Below are 23,014 nucleotides of genomic sequence, written 5' to 3' on the forward strand. Positions count from 1 at the left end.
CCGACCCCTTATTCTTAAACTGTGTGTGAGGCCCCTGGTTCTGGACTCACCAACATCTGGAACATGTTTCCTGCCTCCAGTGTGTCCACTGGGAGAAATGTAGGTGGGATCTGGGGACAACAGGTTTACTTGGAGAGCAGCCCATATCTGGAACACAATGCCAGAGGAAGCTGGAAAAGCGGATAACATTAGGGATTTCAAAGTACATTCAGACTGATGAGTGGATAGGAGGGGCTTACGGGACTATGGGCCAAATGCAGGCAAATGGCTCTGACTTACAATCGTAACTTGGTTGGCATGGACAATGTGGGCTGAATGGCCTGTCTCCCTGTGGTATATTGCTCTATCACTCTACCACTTAAGGCACTGTGACTCCAGTAAATCCATCGCCAAGGTTAGCCGAGGGTTCTGTTTCCGTGTTGTACAGCTCTATAACTACTTGTCCCCATGGCTCTTCACAGCGAGTCATCAAACGCACGAAGAGAGGAAGTCGTGCGGCCGGTTCCAGACTTCTCCTCAACCTGGTGACTGAGAAAGAGCCGCAGGTCCGTAAACTGATATGGAAATGCTTCGTGAAAATGCACCACCTGCTCCCCAAACTGGAGGAGTTACTGAAAGCAATGGGGGAAGAAGGTACAGGACATGTTTCTATAGAGAATTTGACTTTTTTTGTCAAAATGCAACTCAAACTCATTCCATGAAATTATTCCAACAGTTTCTGATCTGATCGAATCGTTCAAAGCCATGAAGGTTTCCTTGGAACTACCTGCTCATCTGAAAGGTATTCAATTGCATGTTTTGGCCAACTGCGGATACGCCGTCCATCAATCAGCCCTTCCTATTTAACACATCTTTATATCCACTCCTTGCAGACTATGGGACAATTTACAGATGTCCATTTAATCAACATCTTTGCGATGAGAGAGGGGAATGTAAAGGACTCGGAAATAATCCTCGCGGTTACAGGGAGAATTCCATTTCAAGCCGAGCGCAGGCCAGCAAATCCAATTTCATAGCATTTCAAGCAGAGTGCAGGCCATAAATCCAATTTCATAGCATTTTAAGGAGAGTGCAGGCCACAAATCCAATTTCATAGAATTTCATGCAGAGTGCAGGCCAGCAAATACATTTCATAACATTTCAAGCAGAGTGCAGGCGAGCAAATTCAATTTCATAGCATTTCAACCTCCTAACAAATCATTTATTCCAAGTACATTACAGACTCACAGTTCAGTTGATTCGCAGCTTAGAATCACAGTCATGGACTCTCCCTCGCGATCTTCCATCGTGACTGACTCACGTCCAGGCATCCGACGTTTTATAGTCCTGTCCCCCTGGATGTGGCGTTACCATCATTGTGGTGATTGACAGGCGAGAGGACCAATCTGCTGATATCAAGATTTTTAAAACACTCATAACTTTTTTATTTTTCATCGATGGGAACAATTCTCGGGGCTGCCGCAGCGGTGGAGAACTGTGAGTAAGATAGCCCAAAATTATAGCGATATTGGGTCGTGTTTCTCTAAAATCAATATTCAGCGCAGACGGGAAGTGGTCAAAATGAGACTTTTAGTTAGATAGATACAGCGCGGTAATGGGATCTGAGGTCTAATTTGCCCAATATCCCTCTAACCCGTTACAATCCATGTATTTGTCCAAATATTATTTTACCAATTTATTTCTGCTTAGTCGACCAATAAACAGCTATAACAATCAGATAATATCTAATCTAGGTATGTTACAAAACTTACCTTCAGCGGCGCTGCAATTCTGCCACTGGCCGTGTGTGCGATTTTGGCACCTATGGGGGGGGGGGGGAGGGGGGGGTTTAAATGCTTTTTTCCCCTACCTTGTCCTGGATTATATTTGGTTGGAGTGCAAGCTTTTGCTGAAGAATCGTTCCGACGGGCGTTCTGTGTATTTTTTTTATTTTTTTTTAATCGCCCGACTTGTTCAGCGCTGGAGTCATTTTAAAATCAGCTTCTAAAGCCGTCAACGCCGACAACGGGGACGGATTTCATGTAGGTAACAGGTAAAAGAAAGCTGTTTATTTTTATGTATAAAAGTGGTCCTAAAGATACCTTTAGTTCACATTTTAAGTTGCGAAACGGTGATTTAGTCCCCATACCAACCGGCAGTGTTTTTCATGCCGATATGGGGTCTAAATCACTGCAAACTGCAACGTTCCAAATGGTTGCGTTCCAGAAAAACCCACTCGCAAGATGATTTAAATGGCCATTAATTTACAGGTATTAAACATTAAATTCTTTCCATTTGGCCTATAAATCCATGACAATGAGATTTAAAAATTATGTTATATTGTGAATTCTTGTGTGAATGTTATTTGGACACTTAGGCTACTTAAAAATGTTAATCTATTCTTAAGAAATGGATAGATGTTTAGATCTAGTAATTTACTTTTGTAATTAGCTACAATTAGGTACCTAACTAATTATATGCTTTAATTTCAAGTCATCTAAGTAAGATTGTTTCATATTTGTTTCAGAATGCTTCAATCTACAATAACTGAACATTTATTTTAGTTCTCTTAATTTTTAAGAAGGTTATGGCCATTTGACTGTCCTTGATCACAGCTTTTGTGTTAAGTCAATGGAAAAGCAATAGAGAACAAGATGCTAATTTCCGAGTATGAAAATGCCCATAAACTTTTTAATACTGAAGATATGAAAGTGAATTAGGTGTCAAATTAAACTTCTTTTTATGCTTTATCTGATGGGATAAATTACAGACTTGATTTTTAAAATCTCAACATTTTGTAACATTGCTATGTATTCAATAACACATCAACTAATGAGTGTGACACTAAGCATAATCGTAAAGCATAATATGGGCCAGTCAATAGTCAGAGATGCGGACAGTTGATTCTGCGGCAGGCAGGCAGCAGGTGAGACTCCAGGATGGTGTGTTGCCTCCCCTTGTGCCAGGGTCCAGGACGTCTCGAAGCAGCTGCACGACATGCTCAAGGGTGAAGTGGAGCAGCCGGAGTTTGTTGCACATATTGGCACAAACGACATAGGTAGGAAGCAGAAGGAGGTAGGTTCTGCAAAACCACTTTACGGAATTGGGTCGAAGACTGAAAAGCAGGACCTGCAGGGTAGTGATCTCAGGATTACGTCCAATACCTCGTGCTAGTGAAGGTGTGAATGGGAAGAGGGGAAATGAACGTGTGGTTGAGGAGTTGGTGCAGGGGGCAGGGAGTTAGATTTCTGGATCATTGGCATCTCATCTGGGGCAGGGGTGACCTGTACAAAAGGTACGGGTTGCACCTTAACTGGAGGGGGAGCAACATCCTAGCAGGCAGGTTTGCTAATGCTACTCGAGAGGGTTTAAACTAGATTGGCAGAAGGTGGTATCTCGTACGTGACAGAGGCGCGTGAGAGGCTAGAATTTGGTATGGAGGATGGTGTGGGAGAGGTTAGTGGACAGAATAGGCTGGTAAAAGGCGGAGAGCGAGGAAGGAGGGTTGGTTCTAACTGCCCCCGTTTTAATGCAAGGGGCCTGACGGGTAAGGCGGATAAGCTTGGGGCGTGGATAGGTATGAGCCACTGGGATGTTGTAGTGAAAAAGTTACTTTTATAACAACTTAACAGGTTCGCCTCTTAATAAACAGACAACACACAAACTGTTTGGTAGATCAGTTCAAAACTTTACTTATTATCAGCCGATGGAAGGGAGGGAGAACTCTAAGTCAAGTGAGCAATTACAGACACTTCACTGTCCTCAGTCCACTTCTCTGAACAACAGAATTACATTGTATTATATAGTTTTTTTTGTCACCTTAGCACATTCCACAGACATTAGTCATGGTCAGAGGTACAGGAAAATAATTTCTACAGAATGTATCAACTCAAAGGCATCTGTCACATGGTACAAGATATATTAAAAACATTGGCCATTTGGTTAACGACATTTTATTTTATCAAATACATCAAAGAGATCTAGCTACTTCTCTGGTTCCTCTCTCGGCACCTCCTCCCTCATAAACATAGGACGGTTTACGACATCTTACTTTTCCAATACATCAAAGAGATCTAGCTACTTCTCTGCTTCCTCGCTCGTCACTTGGGAGACAATGTTATAGTATTTATTATCTCACACACCGCAATCTGAGGCTAGCCTAATTTGAGACTAAATATAAGCTGTAAGCTAGCCCATAAGCCAATTTAATATCTTCTTGTATTTTTAACTTAATTCGGCTTTATCAGTAGCCATGACTGAAACTTGGTCAATGTTCCGGGGTACAGGAGCTTCAGGAGAGACAAGGGTGAGGGAAAAAGAGGAAGGGGGTATCGTCCAGTGAGGCTATCTGGGTAGAGCTGAGTTACAAGAAAAGGATGATCACCTTGTTGGGGTGTACTACAGACCCCCGAATAGTCAACGGGAATTAGAAGAACAAATGTGTCAGGAGATTGCAGACAGCTGCACCTCAAATAAGGTCGTTGTATTAGGAGCTTTTATCTTTCCCAATATACGCTGGGTAAATCATAGTGTGAAGGGTTTAATGGGATGCAATTAAATGGGGTGACAAATTGTGAGTATAATGATGGAGTTAAAGGGGAAGTGAGTAGGAATGAGAGGAATAGATCGGTTAGATGTGCAGAGTCTCTTGCCCAGAGTAGGGGAATCGAGGACCATAGGAAATTGGTTCAATGTGATGGGGAAATTATTTAATAGGAATCCGAGGAGTAAGTTTTTCACACAAAGGGTGGTGGGTGTATGAAGTAGGCTGCAAGAGGAGGTAGTTGAGGCTGGGACTAACCCATCGTTTAAGAAACAGTTAAGGTAGGTGCATGGATAGGACAGGTTTGAAGGGATATGAAGCAAACGCAGGCAAGTGGGACATTGTTGGCCGGTGTGGACAAGTTGGGCCGAATGACCTGTTCCCACACTGTATCATACTATGGCTATATTAGGATACTGTGAATGTGTTTTTCTTTGTGTGATGAATCTAATTTCAGGACCTCTTGTTTATCTCACCTGATAAAAGATGTTCAGCAGAAGCACATGGAGACTCTGCGAGCACAGACTGAAACATTGAGAGTGAACACCATCCTGATGAACGAGAAGGTTAAGGTTTTCCAGCTGCGTGATCGATACGCTGAGCTCACGGTCATCTCCACTGTTCGAGATCGGACACTGGTGGAACATGAGCTGCTGGCAAGAGGCCGGGACCATGAAGAGTGGAGAGAAGAACATCTCGGGGGAGAGTTTGAAAAAATCCGAACTGATCAGTTATTCCAGAACATTTCGGCAAGCAAATCCAAATCTGGGAGTTCGTCTGCCGTGGCCGGAGTCGCGGGGATCGGAAAAACAACAATGGTGCAAAAGATTGTTCATGACTGGGCCACGGGGAAAATATTCCAACAATTTCAGTTTGTCTTCAGTTTCAAATTCCGGGATTTGAACATGATTAAAGACAGAGTAACCCTGAGGGAACTGATTCTGGATCAGTATCCTTACTTTGGGAATATGCTAGGAGAGGTCTGGAAGAACCCAGAGGGATTGCTGTTGATATTCGACGGTCTGGATGAATTCAAGGGCAGAATCGATTTTGCTGACAGTCGGAGAGACACAGAACCTCAGCACCAGTGCCCAGATCCTGATTCCCGGTGTGAAGTGTCTGACATTGTGTACAGTTTAATCCAGCACAAGCTGCTCCCAGGGTGTTCAGTGCTAGTGACCACCCGCCCCACTGCGTTACATTTACTGGAAAAGGCAGAGATCAGTGTCCGGGCTGAAATCCTGGGATTTGATGGTGAGGAACGGAAGGAATATTTCACCAGGTATTTTGAAGATCAGACGGTGGCAGCAGCTGTTTTCAAACATGTGAAGGAGAACGAGATCCTGTACACCATGAGTTACAACCCCTCCTACTGCTGGATCCTTGTCCTGACACTGGGCCCCTTCTTTAAACAAACACACCGGGACCCGCAGCGAGTTCCCAAGACCATCACACAACTATATTGCTACTTTATTTACAACATCCTGAAAAACCACGGCCGTGAGATTGAGAACCTCCGTGAGGTGTTACTGAGGGTTGGTCAAATGGCCTTCACTGGAGTGGCTGAGAAGAAGATTGTGTTCACAGATGAAGATTTGATCAAATACAATCTGCAGCTTTCCCAGTTCCTGTCCGGGTTCCTGATGGAACTTTTGGAGAGAGAGGATTCAGCCCGGAGCGTGGTGTACACCTTCCCGCACCTCACCATCCAAGAGTTTGTAGCCGCACTCGCACAATTCCTGACTGTAGATCGCGGGGATATCACGACACTCCTCATTGAAGCCCATGGCATGACAGACGGGCGATTTGAAGTATTTCTCCGTTTTGTCGCTGGTCTTTCCTCCTCACGGACAGCTTGGATCCTGGAGGAGTTTCTGGGTAAATTCTCTCATCAAACAATCAGCCGAGTGAGTGACTGGGTGAAGGGGGAGGTTAAACGCCGGGCTAGAGACACAGAGAGTGAAGCCGGTAAACGGAGGCTCCTGAACACGCTGCACTACCTGTTTGAGTCTCAGAGTCCTGTACTGGCTCAGCAGACACTGGGATCTGTGGAAAAACTTTCATTCAATGGACTGGGACTGACCCCGATTGACTGTGCGGTCCTGTCTCATGCCATCAAGCTCTGTGATACAATCAAACATCTAGATCTGGAGAGCTGCCGCATTCAGTGTGAAGGTCTCCAGCGGCTGGGACCGGTTCTGCACAAGTGTCAGGATTTGAGGTAACTGTCCGTTTGACGCTAACACTGAACTGTAAACTGTCCAGCACCCCTTCTATGGGGCCGAGCGGCCGTCACTGTGCACAGGGTGGGGGCACCCCTCCCATTTTACCCTCCCTCCCCCGGGTCACCAGTCATCGACCCCTTCCCCCGGGTCACACGCGCGCGTTGCCGCCGTTCTCTGCACGGGGAACATTTCCCGGTCGGTCGGGGAATGAGAATAAATGGTGAAAGTCACCAAACACCACATCCACAATAATGTGCTGAGGTGTTTTCAGAAATATCTGTTTGGGGGAAGTTATCTATCTCAGACTCGCCGGGCGGCCGGGGTTTGTATCAGTTTGTTTCTTACTCTGTCTGTTTGTGTTTAGACTGGGAGAAAACGACCTGGGAGATTCCGGAGTGAAACTGGTGTCTGCAGCTCTGAGGAACCCGGACTGTAAAATACACACACTGTGGTAAGTCCCAGACTGTGAGAGATTATGTTTACACTCACTGGGTGTGTGACACTGAACATTAATATTATCAGTAATTGTGTCACTGATAAACACTGGGGATTTGCACCGTCTCCTGTCTCTCTGTGTCCCTCACCCTCACCCTCTCTCTTCTCCAGGCTGCAACGTGTTGGTCTCACAGATTCTGGAGCCGAGGATCTCGTCTCCGCTCTCAGTACAAACCATACGGTGACGTGGCTGGACCTAAGTGGGAATAAACTGGGAAATTCCGGAGTGAAACTGGTGTCTGCAGCTCTGAGGAACACGGACTGTAAAATACAGAGACTGGGGTAAGTCCCAGACTGTGAGAGATTGTGTTTACACTCATTGGGTGTGTGACACTGAACATTAATATGATCAGTAATTGTGTCACTGATAAACACTGGGGATTTGCACCGTCTCCTGTCTCTCTGTGTCCCTCACCCTCACTCTCTCTCATCTCCAGGCTGGACGGTGTCAGTCTCACAGATTCTGGAGCCGAGGATCTCGTTTCCGCTCTCAGTACAAACCCCTCACTGACGGATCTGTACCTGACACTCAACTCCCTCACAGACCGATGTGTCCCCGCTCTCTGCCGTCTCATACAGAACCTCCCGACACTGAAGTGGATCGGGTGAGTGTTTGTGTTAATGTTTAATGTGATCAAATATCAGGGGATCCATCCATCCATCCGCGGGCTTCTTTCTCCTGTGATTTTGTTCTGTAAATGTTGTTGAAATATTAACCCCAGTCCCTGTTATTGACACTGTTGTTTAACCTGTTTATGTCCTCTTTATTCCTCGACTGTTTCAGCCTGAGGGCGAATAAGTTCGATGATACCGGGAAGAAGGAACTGATGTCGCTGCAGGAATGCAGACCCGGACTGAGAGTGGACGTGTGAACATCTCGTGGTGTAAACGTCACGCCCTGGGGACCGGAATATTGTTGGCCGATTCCCCGCCCTCCCCTTTAAACGGCCGCCCTCCCCTTTAAACCCCAACGCTTCCCGGGCCGGCCGGGCGGTGACATCAGAGACGACGCTGCCCGCTGTCACGTGACCCGGGTACGCGCTGCTGCTGCTGATGCCGGATATCCGGTGCTGCCCTCCAGTGGGGGACGGGGGAATTGCAGCGGGGGGGAGGGGTGGAACCTGCAGGATCCCAGATGTGACTTTATCATCAGCGGCCCCCGCTCTTGCTGCGGGTTGATGGTGACAACTGTATCCATTTGGCAGAGAAGATTAAACATGACTCTGGTGGATTCCAGACCAGGGCATCGGACATGTCCTCATTCTTCAGGGAACGGGGTTCCCCTCTTCTACTATAGATGAGGCTCTAACCAGGGTCTCTTCTATACCCCATAACTCCGCTCTCACTCCCCATCTCCCCACTCGTAACAAGTGCAGAGTCCCCCTTGTCCTCACCTTCCACCCTACCAGCCGTCACATACAACAGATAATCCTCCGACATTTTCGCCACCTCCAAAGGGATCCCACCACTGGCCACATCTTCCCATCTCCTCCCCTGTCTGCTTTCCGCAGAGACCGCTCCCTCCGTAACTCCCTGGTAACTTCCCACCCAAATCACCCCCTCCCCGGGCACTTTCCCTTGCAACCGCAGGAGATGCTACACTTGTCGCTTTACCTCCCCCCTCGACTCCATCCAAGGACCCAAGCAGTCTTTCCAGGTGCGGCAGAGGTTCACCTGCACCTCCTCCAACCTCATCTATTGCATCCGCTGCTCTAAATGTCAACTGCTCTACGGGATATTCTTTGTGACTGCGCTGTAATTATAGAGAGACGTGTAGATTGGTTACTTCTTACTAACCAATTGTAGTGCTTGTTAGTAGAAGCTCCGCCTACTATGCGGTTCATATTATCAGAAGTCTGCTTAAGTAATTAGCAAAGATACTAGAACGGAGCAAGATAGACCACTCCTGCAAATTCCAATGGACTGACGTGTAGTACGCAACGGAGCAGAACTTCCGCCATTTTAGTAAACTCGACCCGACTTCAGTTATGCCTCTCGCAGTGTAATCATCGTTGCGGGGGAACAAGTTGTGTTTACTGTTTATAGTATCTTTGCTTGGTCACTATGTAATATTATGTTTATTGGTAATGAGTGTGAGTAGCTGCTAGTTACTGTAACAACATGCAGATGAATGCTGTGAGTGAGTGGACTTTAATAAACGTGTGTTGTACCTTCACGTGTGTACGACTCGACTCATTACAAGCAGGACAGCACAAGAATGGACCCTTCCGCCCAAAATATGTGTGCATGAAAACATTTCAGTATCACCTGAAGTTACCCACTCATCCAATTCTTTCCCTACCTTGTACTCTTGCTCACTGAAATATCTCTCGTATGCTAGAACAAAGACGACATTCTCCACCGCCTCTTCCAGCCTCTGGCGGTAATGATTTGTCAAATCCAGCAGCTGCCAATCATCACACCTTTCCAGGAGCTCCATCATCGAAGACATTGGAGGAGCTGTGATGAATCAAAATAATGGAATTATCAAGTGTCTGTTTTCCTCCACCCATAGCTGTCACCACCCCCACTCTGCTAAAAGGCAGACCACATGACGGAGATGAGGCGCTCCGATCAGCGGGTTGCTGTCAGGCCACGAGCCGGATCTACCCGCACCCTGTACGGAGGGAGGGAGACCCGGATGTGATTCTCGACTTGCCCTGACAATGGTCCCCAGGCTGTTGCTGTAACTTATTCCATGCGGCATCTAAACAATGCGCTAACTCACAACAATTGTCCCTCTCCCACTGTTCAATCCCACGGGTGCATTCTCTTCTTGATTCTGGATGGACACAATGTTCAAGTTCAAGTGAGTTTATTGTCATGTGTCCCTGTATAGGACAATGAAATTCTTGCTTTGCTTAAGCACACAGAACATAGTAGGCATTGACTACAAAACAGATCAGTGTGTCCATATACCATAATATAAATATATACACACATGAATAAATAAACTGATAAAGTACAAATAACTGAAAATGGGTTCATAATAATCAGAGGTTTGTCCGAGCCAGGTTTAATAGCCTGATGGCTGTGGGGAAGTAGCTATTCCTGAACCTGGATGTTGCAGTCTTCAGGCTCCTGTACCTTCTACCTGAAGGTAGCAGGGAGATGAGTGTGTGGCCAGGATGGTGTGGGACTTTGATGATACTGCCAGCCTTTTTGAGGCAACGACTTCGATAAATCCCCTCGATGGAAGGGAAGTCAGAGCCGATGATGGTCTGGGCAGTGTTTACTACTTTTTGTAGTCTCTTCCTTTCCTGGGCTCTCAAGTTGCCGAACCAAGCCACGATGCAACCGGTCAGCATGCTCTCTACTGTGCACCTTTAGAAGTTAGAGAGAGAGTCCTCCGTGACAAACCAACTCTCCCTAATCTTCTCAGGAAGTAGAGGCGCTGATGAGCTTTCTTGACAATTGCATCAGTGTTCTTGAACCAGGAAAGATATTCAGAGATGTGCACGCCCTGCAGCATCTGTGGGTTTGATATTAGACCTGCAGCATCTGTGGGTTTGATATTAGACCTGCAGCATCTGTGGGTTTGATATTAGACCTGCAGCATCTGTGGGTTTGATATTAGACCTGCAGCATCTGAGGGTTTGATATTAGATCTGCAGCATCTGTGGGTTTGATATTAGACCTGCAGCATCTGTGGGTTTGATATTAGACCTGCAGCATCTGTGGGTTTAATATTAGAACTGCAGCATCTGTGGGTTTGATATTAGACCTGCAGCATCTGTGGGTTTGATATTAGACCTGCAGCATCTGTGGGGTTGATATTAGACCTGCAGCATCTGTGGGTTTGATATTAGACCTGCAGCATCTGTGGGTTTGATATTAGACCTGCAGCATCTGTGGGTTTGAGTTTAGACCTGCAGCATCTGTGGGTTTGATATTAGACCTGCAGCATCTGTGGGTTTGATATTAGACCTGCAGCATCTGTGGGTTTGATATTAGACCTGCAGCATCTGTGGGTTTGTTTAATTTCCTTCCCGGTGATGGACTTGTCCCAGCCCCCGCCATGATGATGCAGTGCTCATGTGCACACTGGCAAGTCACCGGATGGGCGTCGCTTCCTTCCTTCCTGCCGACCGACCTGTTGCAGCGGCGGGGGAAGAGAGAAGAGAAGAGAAGAGAGGGAGTCCACGGGCTGCGGGAGCGGGAAGAGGAGAGGAAAGGAGAGGAGAGGGACTCCACTGTCCAGGCCGCTGTGGGGAGTGGGGCCCACCGCGGTGTCTGAGCAGTCGGGGAGACTCAGGGCCAGGGAGCGAGGACAGCAGATTGACATCCATCCATCCATCGGTGAGTATTTTGTCCGCCGTTCTCCAGTGGACAGCTCTAATCTTGGGGAGAGATTTGGGTTAAATTCCCCATTGAATGTGATTTGTTCTTGTCTGTCTGCAACACATTGAATTTATTGTTGTGAGTAAATGTGTCCCAGTGATAGTTTGAAGCAGAAAAGTCATGTTGAGCAACAACTGTGTTTTGTCATTGGATGTGTTTGTGTAGATGCTGCAAATCACACAGACTTGTATAAAGTTGTAACTAACAGTTGATGTGGTGAAAGCGTTCAGCAGTCTGGTGGAGTCAAAGCAAATGTCGGAGTTTGTATTACAGTTACTAAATGGCTGAATGTTCAGGGAACTATTCATAATGAAACCGTCAGCTTTTTGTTATTTCCGTTTTCAGTTATTTGTGGTGGGCAAATTCCTCCATTGCCAGAGTAAAGTCATTTCCCAGCTTTCTGTAAGGAGAGTGCACATTTTTATCATCCTCTGGTCATAGCGGAGACTGTGATCCCAGGAGAAGGAGCAGCAGAATGATAGTAAGAGGAAAATTAAGGATTTAGGATTTGCAACACAGAATGCGTTCTGTACAATAATGAAATGACAACAAACCAGTTGGAACTATCGGGAATGTGAATGGAAGTATGACATTCACTATAAATCAGAGCATTGAGTATAGAAGCTGGGATGTAATGTTAAAATTGTACAAGGCATTGGTGAGACCAAATCTGGAGTATGGTGTACAATTTTGGTCGCCCAATTATAGGAAGGATGTCAACAAAATAGAGAGAGTACAGAGGAGATTTACTAGAATGTTGCCTGGGTTTCAACAACTAAGTTACAGAGATAGGTTGAATAAGTTAGGTCTTTATTCTCTGGAGCGCAGAAGGTTAAGGGGGGACTTGATAGAGGTCTTTAAAATGATGAGAGGGATAGACAGAGTTGATGTGATCAAGCTTTTCCCTTTGAGAATAGGGAAGATTCAAACAAGAGGACATGACTTCAGAATTAAGGGACAGAAGTTTAGGGGTAACATGAGGGGGAACTTCTTTACTCAGAGAGTGGTAGCGGTGTGGAATGAGCTTCCAGTGGAAGTGGTGGCGGCAGGTTCGTTGGTATCATTTAAAAATAAATTGGATAGGCATATGGATGAGAAGGGAATGGAGGGTTATGGTATGAGTGCAGGCAGGTGGGACTAAGGGAAAAAAGTTGTTCGGCACGGACTTGTAGGGCCGAGATGGCCTGTTTCCGTGCTGTAATTGTTATATTGTTATATTTACACAAATCTAATGACCACTGTAGGATGACGTGTGACTTAGGCAACCAGTTTTTTGGGCATGGGAATTAAAAACAAATATTGCTATTCCAGAGGATCTGAAGAAAAAAGAGAAAATGCTGACATGCTGGAAACACAGCAGTTTGAGCAGCATTGGATTACAGTCCCAGTTCTGATAATGGATCATCCACCATTGGACTTACATAGTTTTCTGCTTTCACTAATCAATAAAGTAAATACACATTGTCTTTAATACACTGGTAACAAATGGTTGTCATTTATACCTGGCCAGATCGCACACAACGGTAAGATAAACAAATATGTTTGATTTAGATGCTAGACGTTGTTTAAAGGTAATGAGATATCACCTGTCCACAGCTGGGATAGTTCAGGACCAGAGGTAGCACCATTTAATGCAGAATTGTATCTTTCAGCTATGATAATAGAGAATGTCTGCAAGAGAGCACAGGATAACCCCTGTTTGTTGAGGATGAATCAGTTGGAGAGCTGAGTACTGAGAGGAACAGGTGTTTGTTCAACAGTTCAGTAGTTCAATATGTAGCTGCACAGTGAAATTCTTATAGCAAATATTACACATGCAGGCATCGCCATTTTCAAAGTCCAAATCAGATCCGCCCGCGATCTCGATGTCCTGGTGCAGTTCCTGTGAACTTACCACCCTCACCTCACCCATCTATGTGTCCCGTGGGGCGCCTCCACCTACTTTGATTGGCTGTAGGCATGAACCCAGTTCACCCGCCTACTGGGCCACACTTCGCGCCTGACCTCTCCAGCTCCCTCCCAGTAACTCCGTCCGATGAACCTTTGGGCGGGTTTGGGCAGCGTCCTGTAGAGATGAGACGGATGATTCTCCTGTGAAGTGGGACTGGTGGTGGTACTGCAGACATCACCTGACATCATGGAGACCCTGCAGAGTCCAGGCCTGGGCTATAATCATATAACCATATAACAATTACAGCACGGAAACAGGCCATCTCGACCCTTCTAGTCCGTGCCGAACACGTATTCTCCCCTAGTCCCATCTACCTGCACTCAGACCATAACCCTCCATTCCTTTCCCGTCCATATAACTATCCAATTTATTTTTAAATGATAAAAACGAACCTGCCTCCATCACCTTCACTGGAAGCTCATTCCACACAGCTACCACTCTCTGAGTAAAGAAGGTCCCCCTCATGTTACCCCTAAACTTCTGTCCCTTAATTCTCAAGTCATGTCCTCTTGTTTGAATCTTCCCTACTCACAGTGGGAAAAGCTTATCCACGTCAACTCTGTCTATCCCTCTCATAATTTTAAAGACCTCTATCAAGTCCCCCCATAACTTTCTGCGCTCCAAAGAATAAAGCCCTAACTTGTTCAACCTTTCTCTGTAACTTAGTTGCTGAAACCCAGGCAACATTCTAGTAAAAGGGGTAAGAGGGTGAGAGGAGAAGGGGGGAGGGGGAGAGGAGAAGGGGTGAAGAGAAGGGTTAGGGGGAGGGGAGAGGGGGAGGGGGAGAGGAGGAGGAGAAGAGGAGGGGGAGAGCAGATGGGGCGGTGGGAGGGGAGAGGGGAAGGTGGAAGAGGAGAGGGGGGGAGAGGAGAGGGAGGGGGAAGAGGAGAAGGGGGGAGGGGGAAGAGGAGAAGGGGGAGAGGAGAAGGGGTAAGAGGGAGAGAGGAGAAGGGGGGAGGCAGAGAAGGAGAAGAGAAGATGGGGCGAATGTGAGGGGAGAGGAGAAAGGGGGGAAATGAGAATGGAGGCAAGGGGGAGGGGAAAGGGAGAGGAGAAGAAGGGGGAGAGGAGAAGGGAGGGGATGGGGAGAGGAGAAAGGGGGGAAAGGAGAATGGAGGCAAGGGGGAGGGGAGAGGAGAAGGGGAGGGGAGAGAAGAAGGGGGAGGGGGAGAGGAGAAGGGGTGGAGAGAAGAAAAGAAGGGGGAGGGGGGGAGGAGAAGGGGTGGATGGGGCGAGGAAAGGAGAAGGGGGGAGAGGAGACGGTGGAGGGAGGAGAAGGGAGGGTGGGGGAGGGAAGAGGATAGGAGAACGGTGGAGGGGGAGAAGGGGAGGCGGAGAGGGGGAAGAGGAGAAGGGGAGAGGATGAGAGGATAAGGGGGGAGGGTGAGAGGAGAAGGGGAGGAAGCGGAGAAGGGGGGGAGGGGGAGAGGGGGAGAAGGTGGGAAATGAGAAGGGGGAGAGGAGTAGGGGGAGAGGAGAAGGAGGGAGGGTGAGACGAGAAGCGGAGAGGAGGGAGGGGGAGAGGAGGACGGGGAGAGGAGAAGGGGCGAGGGGGAGAGGAGAAGGGGAGGGGAGAAGATGGGAGGGGGAGAGGAGAAGTGAGGGGGAGAGGAGAAAGGGTGAGGAGAAGGGGGGAGAGTAGAAGGGGGCGGGGGAGAGGATAAGGGGGGATTGGGAGAGGAGAAGGGGGAGGGGGATGTGAAGGGGGGAGGGGAGAGGAGAAGGGGTGAGGTGGAGGGGAGAAGGGGGTGTGGGGGAGAAGAGAAGGGGGTAAGGGGAAGAGGAGAAGGGGGTAAGGGGAAGAGGAGAAGGGGGGAGGGGGAAAGGAGAAAGGGGAGAGGAGAAGGGGGGGTGGAGAGGAGAAGGGGAGAGAGGAAAAGGGGGGAGGGGGAGAGGATAGGAGAAGGGGGGAGAGGAGAAGGGGATAAGTGGGGAGGGGGTGAGGAGAAGGGGCGAAAGGAGAAGGGCCGAGAGGAGAAGGGAGGAGAGGTGAAGGGGGAGGGGGAGTGGAGAAGGGGAGGGGAGAAGAAGGGGGAGGGGAAAGGAGAGAAGAAGGGGGATGGGGAGTGGAGAAGGGGTGGAGGGAGCAAGGAAAGGAGAAGGGGGAGGGAGGAGAAGGGGCGAGGGTGAGAAGGTGGAGAGGAGAAGGCTGGAGAGGGAGAAGGGAAGGCGGAGAGGTGGGAGGAGGGGGAGAGGAGAAGAGGGGAGGGGAGAAGGGGGAGGTGGAGAGGAGAAGGGGGGAGCAGAAGGGGGGTGGGGAGAGGATAGGAGAAGGGTGGAGGGGGCGAAGGGGAGGCGGAGAGGGGGGAGAGGAGAAGGGGAGAGGATGAGAGGATAAGGGGGAGGAGAGAGGAGAAGGGGAGGGTGAGACGAGAAGGGGAAGTGGAGAAGGGGGGCAGTGAGGGAATAGGGGGAGAGGGTAAGAAGGGGAGGGAGAGGAGAAGGAGGAGAGCAGAAGGGGGGAGGGGGAGAGGAGACGGGGGAGAGGAGAAGGAGGGAGGCGGAGATGAGAAGCGGAGACGAGTAGGGGGAGGGGGAGAGGAGGACGGGGAGAGGAGAAGGGGGAGAGGAGGACGGGGAGAGGAGAAGGGGGAGGGTGTGAGGAGATGGGGAAGGAGGGGGAGGGGGAGATGAGAAGGGGGAGGGGGATGTGAAGGGGGGAGGAGAAGGGGGGAGGGGGAGAGGTGGAGAGGGAGAGGAGAAGGGGGAGGGGGGAAGAGAAGGGGGAGAGGAGAAGGGGTAAGGGGAAGAGGAGAATGGGGAGGGGAAGAGGAGAATGGGGAGAGGAGAAGGGGCGAGAGGAGTAGGGGGGAGGTGGAGAGGATAGGAGAAGGGGGAGAGGAGAAGGGGTAGGTGGGAGAGGAGAAGGGGGAGGGGAGAGGGAGAGAGGAGCGGAAAAGGGAGGAGGGGGAGAAGGGGGAGAGGAGAAGGAGAGGGTGAGAGGAGAAGGGGAAGGAGAATGGGGAGAGGATGGGAGGATAAGGGGGGAAGAGAGAGGAGATGGGGGAGGGTGAGAGGAGAAGGGGTGGGAGAGGAGAAAGGGGAGTGGAGAAGGGGGGGAGTGAGAGAGGATGTGGAGAGGGTGAAAAGGGGGGGAGAGGAGAAGGGGGAGAGGGAAAGAAGGGAGGAGAGGGGGGAGGGTAGAGGAGAAGGGGGGATGGGGAGAGGAGAAGGGGGAGGAGAAGGAGATGAGAAAGGGGGGAGAGGGAGAGGAGAAGGTGGAGAGGAGAGGGGGAGATCAGAAATGGGGGAGGGGAGAGGAGAAAGGGGAGGGGAATGGGGGGAAGAGATAGGGGGAGGAAGAGGGGGGGAAGAGGAGAAGGGGGGAGGGGGGTGGAGAAGGGGAAGGAATGGAGAAGGGGGGACTGGAGATGGGGGAGAGGAGGAGAGGGGGGAGATGAGAAGGGGTAAGAGGGGGAGAGCGAGGGAGAGGAGAAGGGGGAGGGGGAGAGGAGATGTGGGGTGATGGGAGAAGGGAGGGAAGAGGTGAGGAGATGGGGGGTGGGTAAAGAGAAAGGGGGTAGGGAGAGAATGGGGGGTGGTGAGAGGAGATGGGGGCAGAGTAGGAGGAGCGGGGTAGATAGAGAGGGGGTAGAGAGGGGTCACAGCGCGTCTCCGTTGCTCTGTATCTTTGACTATAATCACCACCACTGGATGTCACAAACACCCACTGGGGACAATGTTTACATTCACCAAACCAATTAACCTACAAACCTGTACGTCTTTGGAATGTGGGAGGAAACCCGCGCATGTCACGGACGGGGAGAACGTGCAAACTCCGTACAGACAGCGCCCGTAGTCGGGATCGAACCCGGGTCTCCGGCGCTGCATTTTGCTGTAAGGCAGCAACTCTACCGCTGCGCCACCGTGAATCCCCGGGGAGAGCGGCGCCGTTTGTCAACCGGGTCCCCGCTCATCAGTGAAGGGGTTTCTGCAGCCGCAGCTGCCCGGTGACGCCCCGAGTTTATGCATCACTGCGTAGAGAGGGTCTGCCGTGGGGAGCAGCAGAATGAGGCCAGTCGGCCCATCTAGTCTACTCCGCCATTCAATCATGGTTAGACACAAAAAGCTGGAGTAACTCAGCGGCACAGGCAGCATCTCTGGAGAGAAGGAATGGGCTTATCTATAATACATTCTATGTAGCGCTATCACCAAATGACTATCGCCCCATAGATCTGTTGTGCCAGTGCATTGAGCAAGTCAAAGACTGGATGTGCCAAAATTTTCTCCAACTAAATAAGGACAAAACGGAGATAATTGTTTTTGGTGCTAAAAAAGAAAGGCTTAAAGTAACCCAACACCTTCACTCTCTGTCCCTGAAAACTTCAAACAAAGCCAGAAATCTTGGGGTCATTATGGATTCAGATTTAAATTTCGACAGTCACATCAAATCAGTAACAAAATCGGCCTACTATCACCTCAAAAACATAGCAAGATTAAGAGGACTCATGTCAGCTCAAGATTTAGAAAAACTTGTACATGCCTTTATTAATAGCAGGCTAGATTATTGCAACGGTCTCCTTGCAGGTCTTCCAAAAAAAACTGTCAGGCAGCTACAGCTTGTTCAGAACGCTGTTGCTAGAGTTCTAACAAAGACCAAAAAATTTGAGCATATTACACCAATTCTTAAATCCTTACATTGGCTCCCTGTATGTCAGAGAATTGATTTTAAAATCCTGCTGCTCACCTATTTAGGGCCAAAGTATATCACTGACATGCTTCCACTATATAAGCCTTCTAGACCGCTAAGATCTTCTGAAACCAATCTGCTAGTGATTCCCAGAGTAAATACAAAACATGGGAAAGCAGGATTTAGTTACTATGCAACAAATAGCTGGAATAAACTTCCTGAAGATTTAAGACTTGCCTCAACTTTGACCACTTTTAAAACAAGACTGAAAACTTTTATGTTTACTTTAGCTTTCAGCTAAATCTTAACTACATTGAACTTTTAACTTTTGCACTTTTTATAATGCATTTTTAATTTTGCTTTTCTTTTCTTTTAGTTCTTCTATTTTATTTCATTTTATTATTTCATTTATTGTATGACATATTTTTATGTGAAGCACTTTGAGTCTGCCTCGTGTATGAAATGTGCTATATAAATAAAGTTGCCTTGCCTTGCCTTGCCTTATCTATCTCTCCCTCGCAACCCCATTCTCCTGCCTTCTCCCCATAACCTTGACACCCGTACGAATGAAGAATCTGTCAATCTCCGCCTTAAAAATACCTAATGACAGCCGTCTGCGACTATGAATCCCACAGATTTACCACCCTCCAGCTCAAAAAATTCCTCATCATCTCCATTCTAGAGGTACATCCTTTAATTCTGAGGCTAGACTAGTGGTCCTAGACTCTCCCACTGATGGAAATATCCTCTCCACATCCACTCTGTCCAGGCCGCCCACTGTTCATGAGGATGGGGACAGGGGGTTTGTAGGATGCAGAGAGGGTTTGGGAGAGAGGGGTGATGGTACAGAGAGGGTTCTGAAGGGAATGTGGAGATTGCACAGAGGGTTTGGGAGAGGTTGGGGTGTGGAGGACACAGAGAGGGTTCAGTAGGGTGGGGATTGGGTGTGGAGGGTGAAGTGAGGGTTCAGGAAGGGGAGAATGGGGTGTGGAGTGTTCAGGAGGGTGTGGATGGGGAGTGGAGGGTGAGGGGAGGGTGAGGATGGGGTGTGGAGGGTAAAGAGAGGGTTCAGTAGGGTGGGGATGGGGTGTGGAGGGTGAAGTGAGGGTTCAGGAAGGGGAGAATGGGGTGTGGAGTGTTCAGGAGGGTGTGGATGTGGAGGGTGAGGGGAGGGTGAGGATGGGGTGTGGAGGGTAAAGAGAGGGTTCAGTAGGGTGGGGATTGGGTGAGGGGAGGGTTCAGGAAGGGGAGAATGGGGTGTGGAGTGTTCAGGAGGATGTGGATGGGGAGTGGAGGGTGAAGAGAGGGTTCAGGAGGATGTGGATGGGGAGTGGAGGGTGAAGAGAGGGTTCAGGAGGGTGAGGATGGGGAATGGAGGGTGAGGAGAGGGTGCAGGCGGGGAGGGTGATGAGAGGGTTCAGGAGGGGGTATGGAGGGTGAGGAGAGGGAGTGTGGAGGGTGAGGAGAGGGAGTGTGGAGGGTGAGGAGAGGGTGCAGGAGGGGGTATGGAGGGTGAGGAGAGGGTTCAGGAGGGGGTATGGAGGGTGAGGAGAGGGTTCAGGAGGGGGTATGGAGTGTGGAGGGTGAGGAGAGGGTTCAGGAGGGGGTATGGAGTGTGGAGGGTGAGGAGAGGGTTCAGGAGGGGGTATGGAGGGTGATGAGAGGGTTCAGGAGGGGGTATGGAGTGTGGAGGGTGAGGAGAGGGTTCAGGAGGGGGTATCGAGGGTGAGGAGAGGGTTCAGGAGGGGGTATGGAGTGTGGAGGATGAGGAGAGGGTTCAGGAGGGGATATGGAGGGTGAGGAGAGGGTTGAGGAGGGGATATGGATGGTGAGGAAAGGGTTCAGGAGGGGGTATGGAGGGTGATGAGAGGGTTCAGGAGGGGGTATGGAGGGTGAGGAGAGGGTTCAGGAGGGGGTATGGAGGGTGAGGAGAGGGTGCAGGCGGGGAGGTTGAAGAGAGGGTTCAGGAGGGGGAGGATGGAGTGTGGAGGGTGAGGAGAGGGTTCAGGATGGGGAGGATGGGGTGTGGAGTGTTCAGGAGGGGGAGGAGGGGTGTGGAGGGTGAATAGAGGGATCAGGAGGGGGAGGATGGGGTGCGGAGGGTGAAGAGAGGGTTCAGGATGGGGTGTGGAGGGGGAGGATGAGGTGGAGGGTGTCGAGGGGGCTCAGCAGGGTGGGGACAGGGTGGGTGGGTGACAGCATGGTGCCAGATGGTGTGACTGGGGAATGTGAGGCCATCCTCACCAGCAGACAATGAAGCAGCAATGCTGTATTGTGGGAATGTTTTTTATACTATTATACAATTAACATGGTGCCTTGCTGTAGAAGCACCAGTATTAGATAACATTTATTAACATAAATAAGGAATAATATTGCATCGTTTCATCAGACTGGCGTTGCCGTGTGTAGCGAGACCGATGCTCAGCCTCTGTTCTTCAATGTATAGATGAATGAGGGATGACCTGAATGAAATGTCCTAGAATGGGATGTATGCCGGGTGTCATGTTATGCTGCATGTAAGTATTTAATTGTTCCATTGTACATGTGAGAATTTAACACGCTTGACTCCTGGTTTTTCCCCTGAGTGAAGAGTCCAGATCTAGGGGTCAGTATCTGTGACTGGGGTGGTGGTCGCTGTGTTTCTGGGGTGACTTGTTTCTGACTCTGAGGGACGGTGGTACAATGTCCAGCTCCACCCAGTGTAAATGTGCTTGGGATTCCTGTCTTCATCACTCTGTCTACCAGTGGTACCTCCATCCCCCAGCTACCGTTGGTCATTTGCGGTTTCAATACATTGACGACAGAGAAAGCCAATTATTCGACCCACAGTGTCTTTGTCGGTTGTGCAAGAGTTCATCGGTCAGATCCCACCTTCTGGTAACCAGTCTTCAAGCACACACTGTAGTGTATACGTTTCTTCAAAGGTAATTTTAGCTGTGGAATTCTCTGCCACAGAAGGTAGTTGAGGCCACAGTTCATTGGCTATATTTAAGAGGGAGTTAGATGTGGCCCTTGTGGCTAAAGGGAGAGAAGGCAGGGATGGGATACTGAGTTGGATGATCAGCCAAGATCATATTGAATGGCGGTGCAGGCTCAAAGGGCCGATGTGCCTCTACTCCTGCACCTATTTTCTATGTTTCTATGAGTTCCAGATCTGTACTGATCCTGTGGTGGGAGAAACTTTTCACCAGGTCTACAATCTTTCAGCTAATTCCTGTATCACCGTGCTAAACTGCTCCTCCTCCTTTCATCCCTCATCTCATTACTCTATACACCTCAATTGATGCTCTCGTGAAATTAGACCTGCAGCATCTGTGGGTTGGAGTTTAGACCTGCAGCATCTGTGGGTTTGAGTTTAATTTCCTTCCTGCCATGATGACGCAGTGCGCAGGATGGGCGTCGCTTCCTTCCTGCCGACCGACCTGTTGCAGCGGCGGGTGAACAGAGAAGAGAAGAGAAGTGAAGAGAGGGAGTCCACGGGCTGGGGCAGCGGGGAGAGGAGAGAGAGGAGAGAGAGGGGAGAGAGGAGAGGAGCTCCACTGTCCAGGCCGGGGGAGCGGGGTCCCGCTGTCGGAAGCCGGGCCGCTGTGGGGAGCGGGGAGACTCAGGGCCGCTGTGGGGAGCGACGACAGCAGATTGACATCCATCCATTGGTGAGTATTTTGTCCGCCGCTCTCCAGTAGACGGGTCTAATCTCGGGGAGAGAGTTGGGTTAAATTCCCCCATTGAATGTGATTTTCTCTTGTCTGTCAGCAACACATTGAATGTATTGTTGTGAGTAAATGTGTCCCAGTGATAGTTTGAAGCAGAAAAGTCATGTTGAGCAACAGCTGCTGCTGCGTTTTGTCATTGGATGTGTTGGTGTAGATTAATGCTGCACATCCATCACACACACACTTGTATAAAGTTGTAACCAACACTTGATGTGTTGAATGAGCTGAGCAGTCTGCTGGAGTCAAAGTAAATGTCCCAGTTTGTTTTACACTTACTAAATGGGAACTATTTCATAATGAAACCGTCAGCTTGTTATGTCCACTTTCAGATATTTTTGCTGATAAAACTTCCTCAATTACCAGAGTAAAGGCCTTTCTGAGCCGGCTGTACGGAGAGTCGCACATTTTTTTCGCCCTGTGGTCACAGATAAGACTGGTTCTGGTTCTAGTTGATTAGTGCGCAAACACCTCATCAGTGGTTATCGGGCGCAGCACATGTATTGGGTCCATTCCCTTATTGTCCTTGGGTAAAGGGAATATTGGTACTAAAGTTTATTGAAATTTAGCCAGTCGATGATGCAGGGACTGTTATTTTGTCTTGTTTCATGGCAGTTGGTGCTCTGGGATAACGGGAGGTTTGATGGTGTGATTTTGTGAATCTCCTTGTAAATTGCAATAACATTTAGCCCGATTCTGCGGAGCTCTAGGGTATCCCATCCGAGAGAAGTCGGCATATTATTCAGGCTTGATTTGTGCTTGTGGTCGTTATATACATGCGGGCTGCCCGGCGTTGTACTTTTTAGGCCGAGGGACTGAGTGATCCCAGGAGAAGTTGCAGCAGAATGATAGTAAAAGGAAAGGATACTTTGAGGATTTCAGATTTGCAACACAGAATGCGTTTTGTACATGTCAGTTCTCATTTCATTATTCAAATGAGTTGGGACTGACTATTGGGTATGTGAGTTGAAATATGATATTTGCACAAATCTATTGACCACTGTAGGATGACGTGTGACTTTCAACAACCGTTTTTTTGGGCATGGAATTTATTTTAAATATTGCTCTTCCAGAAGATCTGAATGAAAAAGAGAAACTTGCTGGAAACACTCAGCAGTTTGATCAGCATTTGATTACAGT

The 23,014-nt window shown here is 48.9% G+C and overlaps 1 protein-coding gene across 1 annotated transcript in view; it reads left to right on the top strand.

The window, feature by feature from the left end:
- LOC116969382 (ribonuclease inhibitor-like) overlaps positions 1 to 23,014 on the top strand; it is a 133,404-nt gene that overhangs the window by 49,681 nt on the left and 60,709 nt on the right. Inside the window, exon 10 of the mRNA XM_033016247.1 lies at positions 7,354 to 7,524. Coding sequence (XP_032872138.1) covers positions 7,354 to 7,524 — 171 coding nt within the window. The remainder of the gene's footprint in view (positions 1 to 7,353; positions 7,525 to 23,014) is intronic.

The sequence above is a fragment of the Amblyraja radiata genome, unplaced genomic scaffold (assembly GCF_010909765.2).
Source record: "Amblyraja radiata isolate CabotCenter1 unplaced genomic scaffold, sAmbRad1.1.pri S35, whole genome shotgun sequence".
NCBI lineage: Eukaryota > Metazoa > Chordata > Chondrichthyes > Rajiformes > Rajidae > Amblyraja > Amblyraja radiata.